The sequence below is a fragment of the Plasmodium brasilianum genome, chromosome 4 (assembly GCF_023973825.1).
Source record: "Plasmodium brasilianum strain Bolivian I chromosome 4, whole genome shotgun sequence".
Lineage (NCBI taxonomy): Eukaryota > Apicomplexa > Aconoidasida > Haemosporida > Plasmodiidae > Plasmodium > Plasmodium brasilianum.
The window spans coordinates 210,495-215,478 of NC_090117.1; the positions used below are offsets into that span (position 1 = coordinate 210,495).

General features: G+C 22.6%; 1 protein-coding gene across 1 annotated transcript; it reads right to left on the bottom strand.

The window, feature by feature from the left end:
- Positions 1-254: 254 nt before the first annotated feature.
- Positions 255-1,996, bottom strand: MKS88_001059 (uncharacterized protein; the record flags this gene model as incomplete). Its single annotated transcript, XM_067219713.1, has 2 exons — positions 255-1,734; positions 1,992-1,996. 2 exons carry the CDS (start codon positions 1,994-1,996, stop codon positions 255-257), a joined length of 1,485 nt encoding a protein of 494 aa, XP_067074991.1.
- Between the last annotated feature and the right edge of the window lie 2,988 nt (positions 1,997-4,984).

The window sequence follows — 4,984 nt, forward strand, 5'->3', positions numbered from 1 at the left end:
AATTTATTATAATACATAAGAAAATATACAAACATGTGAAATGTTATGAATATTACACATTTTTTTTCACAATTGTGAATCAATATATATATATATTTTCTAAATTTTATAATTAAATTTATTTGTATAAAACAAGGGATTTTTCTAATGATATAATTTCATTAGACATAGAATTGAACTTAGTTACATAAAAAACATTTTTCTAAGGAGAGACGCATTCATTATAATTATAATTCAACAATTATGTGTTCTTTTTATTCTACTTTTCTTGCTTCTGCTTCTATATCTGCATTTTGATTTCTTTTTGCCTCTTCTTTATCTCCTTTCCATGCTTCTTCGCTTACTTTTTCTACTTTTGATTTATCTTCTTGTTTTGCTCCTTTTTTTTTTTCTTCCTTTGTTACTTCTTCATCTTCCTCTTCTTTTGCTTTTTCTTTTTTTTCACCTCCTTTTTTTTTTCCTTCCTTCGTTACTTCTTCATCTTCCTCCTCTTCTTTTGCTTTTACGTTTTTTTTACCCTTTTTTTTTCCTTTCTTCGTTACTTCTTCGTCATCTTCCTCCTCTTCTTTTGCTTTTACGTTTTTTTTACCCTTTTTTTTTCCTTCCTTCGTTACTTCTTCTTCATCTTCCTCCTCTTCTTTTGCTTTTACTTTTTTTTTACCCTTTTTTTTTCTTTCCTTCGTTAATTCTTCTTCATCTTCCTCCTCTAATTTTGCTTTATCTTTTTTTTTACCCTTTTTTTTCCCTTCCTTCGTTACTTCTTCTTCATCGTCCTCCTCTTCTTTTGCCTTTTCTTTTTTTTTACCCTCTTTTTTTCCTTCCTTTGTTTCTTCGTCATCTTCCTCCTCTTCTTTTGCTTTTTCTTTTTTTTTACCCTTTTTTTTTCCTTCCTTCGTTACTTCTTCTTCATCTTCCTCCTCTTCTTTTGCTTTTTCTTTTTTTTTACCCTCTTTTTTTCCTTCCTTTGTTTCTTCTTCTTCTTCATCTTCGTCCTCCACTTTTGTTTTTCCTTTCTTTTTAACTCCTTTTTTTCCTACTTTTTTTTTTCCTTTCTTTTTAACTTCTTCATCTCCTTCTTTTTCTTCTTCTTCATCTTCTACTTCTTCTTCTTCTTCATCTCCTTCTTCTTCTTCCTCTTTATCTCCTTCTTCATCTTCTTCTTCTTCCTCTTCTTCCTCATCTTCTTCTCCATCTCCTTCAACACCACCTAAAAATTCATCAGCTTTTAATCCTATTTGACATACTAATCCACAGTCATTATCTTGTTTTGAACGTTGTCTGTATTTTTTAAACATATAAATAGCATTTACAATACTTAAAGTACCTGCTGTTGCTGCAACACCAGAACTCGATCCCATAGAAAGAACATTCTCAATAATAAGAAAAAAAATTGCTACTCCAAAAAGTACTAGTGGTACAGCAAATGCTAAAAAGGCATTTTTTATAGCTTGATGTATTATAGTTCGTTTTTTAGAAGAATCAGTACATGTCTTGTACTCATTTATACTAACATATACCTTATTTACATGTTTTTCAAAATATTTATTTATCCCACGAAGAAGTTTAGGTATAAGGGACACGCATATATTCCCTGACTTATTACCTTTATTTTTTTTATCCTTTTTTCCTGACTTAACAACTTTAGTTTCTTTTTTAGATTTTTGTCCTGAATTATCACTTTTAACTGCAGGTGATTTCTTTTTTGATCCTCCTTTTTTTTTTTCTTCACCTTTTCTAATAATAATCGTTTAGTTCTATCATATAATTTTCTACCATCACTGCCCTTATTGTCTAAAGATTGATTAAAGATACACTATAAAGAAAAAAATATATTCTTATTATTTATATTATATTATAATTATTTACTCATTAAGAAAATATTCGCATATGTATATATATATGGTACATGCATATACATATATGTGTTGTATATATAATATGAAGCAGCAAAAAAAATAAAAAGTAAATTTTCTGATATGTTATCATTAAACCTCATTGATTAAATGAGAACATATAAAAATAAAAAGGATAAAGGTAAAAGTTTTAAAAAAAATAAAATATTTTATTTTTCCATTCATGTTGGAATTATTTAAAGTTTTGATATCTCCATGTAGATAAAAAATTTATTATATTTCAAAGGGTAGAGATAAAAGGGTATAGTTATTTGCATTTTTATTTTATTTTGTTTTATTTTTTAAAAAAGTATTAAATTCCTCAAATAAAAAGGAAATATAATGTATAAATAAAAGAAGATAATTTTTAAAATGTTTTTCTAAATATTTCCAGAAAAGTTTTATTTATAAAAGAAGCAACATTAACTAAAATGATTTTTCCTAGAACTATTTTTATTAATAGCTGTCAGAATATATTTATATATATATGTTAATAGTGTAACAGAACTAATTGAAATTTTTGTTATTAATATTTTTCAAAAGAAAAAATAAAATGACTTGTTTCGTGAAGTTTTTATTTTATATATAAAAGAAAAAAAAATATATGTGACTTGAAGAGTTACGTATAACATATTATATTATTAGAAATGTAGCCATAAAAGTTTTGTGTTTCCTTATTAATGAATATGGTTATGAGGACATATATCTTTTAAAAAAATATTATTAACATAAATCCTTCTATGGTATATAATAGCACTTGAACAAGGGGAAAAAAAAAAAAAAATAAAACAACGAATTTTTGTTTATTGCACAAATTATAAGATATACCATGAACTAAATATAAAGGATATATGGCTTTTTTCTTTTTATACATTATAATATTTAAAAAATTGAACTTCAGAATTTTATTCACGTACGAAATTTTTATATTTTATAAAAATTATAATCTAAATTAACTATTTATGTTTTTTTACAGTATTATTATACACAGAATATAAAAATTTTTATGAAATTTAAAAAATAATATTTTACTTATTATTACGAAAAAAAATATTTCTAAATAATATAAAATTAACTTCTTTTCTTTTTTTCTCCTCTCACTTTTGTTTATTACTTCTTTCTTAATTTATTTTGGCTTTTTAGCTGAATTGTAGAATTTGGAAGGGGATAAAAATATTAATGTTTTTTATTTGTATAACTAAAAACTTCATTTTTATTTTTTTAATTTTTTATTGTTATAATTTATCTTAAAACTTAAAGATAAATACACTAAATATTTCTTTTATTATGCTATATTCATAAAGTACTATAATAATTATATTATATTTTTTTTTTTTGCGTTTTTATATTATTATATATAGAATAGTTCTAAATGAACAATCATAACGAACATATAAAAATTCTAGTTTGTTATAATTATTATGAATATATAATCTAAAAAAATAATTGCAACGTGCATGCACATCTCAAAGTGTAAAACTCCTGTAACATATTAAAGAAAAATTATTTTAAATAATATATAATCATTACAAATTAGTATTAAAATTTTTATTATCCAAATTTTAATAATATTTAAATTATATAATGAAATTTATACTTTCTTATTTTAAATTATAAGGAATAATATATAATAATAGCATTCCTTCAAAAACAATACCTTCCTGTAAAAAGAACAAAGATGTAGTAACGTTTTTAACGAGTATCACGTAGAATATTTATTCAACATTATGTTTTAAACAATGAAAGGTACATACTTGAGGCCCCATTTAAAATAATCTATTTTATATTTAAAATTCATTGTGTATAACTAAAATTATTAATAATTTATGACAAATCTTTTAAATTTCATATAAACTCTTTAAAAATTTAACTGGAAAAAAGGGAATTATATCGCAACATATTCTAAAATATATAAATATATATTTATGTTTATATGCACGTTGAGAAATATAGAAAATTCATAGGAAAAAAAATGATAAACCTAAGGAGTTAATTTTTGAATTTGAAGAACATTCATATTTGAATAATATATAAACAAATTAATTAAACATATGGATGAAGATATATACCATTCGTTGAAATAAATTATCTAGCATACAATACTGTTGAAATATGAGTAGAATGGCATATATCTCATTAATAAAAATGAAAAAGTTTTAAATAAAATATTTTATGCTTAAGAAAGAAATGAATTTTAAATATACATTTCAACAATGAGTGTATATTTAAATTGTGATGTTTATATATAACATGCATTATAATAAATACCACTTGAGACATATTTATCGATCACTCACGGTTACATATCAAGTCATCGACATAAGTGGAGGAGATAAAATTAAAAATTACAGCTCATAATTGATGCAGAGGTTGAACTGTATTTTTATATAATACCTGAAATATAAACACAAAATAAAATATTTTTTTTAATATATTTATTCTAAAATATACTTTTTTATTGTTACTTTTTCACAGGTAATTCAGACCATTATGATTAAATAGTCAAAATGCCCATCTTACAATTTATAATAAAAATGACAAAAAAACTTAAAATTTAAACAGGAACGGAAATAGTGTAAATAATACTGCAAAAAATAAATATATATATAATAATATTACATTAAAGCCAAAAATTAACCCTAAATAAAATTACATTTACATTAATTTTCAATAATATTTGTATTCTATATGTATTCTAATTTTATGAATTAACCTAAAGATAGTAATATATGCACAATATTGTTATTAATCTGTTAGCTATTATATTTCAAATTAAAATTTTATGTATATATATCAACATATATTAACCCCGATACTGTAATTGTTGTCAACTGATATTAATTTCGAACTTCGTTAAATTTTAATCCGTGAAGAATGTCTTAAAATACTAGGAATTTATGTAGCAATATAACAAACACAAGAATCAATCAAAAAAGTTCCTCGTACGTGCTAAAAAAAAAAAAAATTACGTGCATTAGAAAGCATTTATTACACTCTTTTCGTTTTTGTTTTTTTTTTTTTTTTTTTTTTTTTTTTTTCATGTTTTTTTTTGTATTTTTTCATGTTTTTTTTGTTTTTTTTTTTTTTTTTTT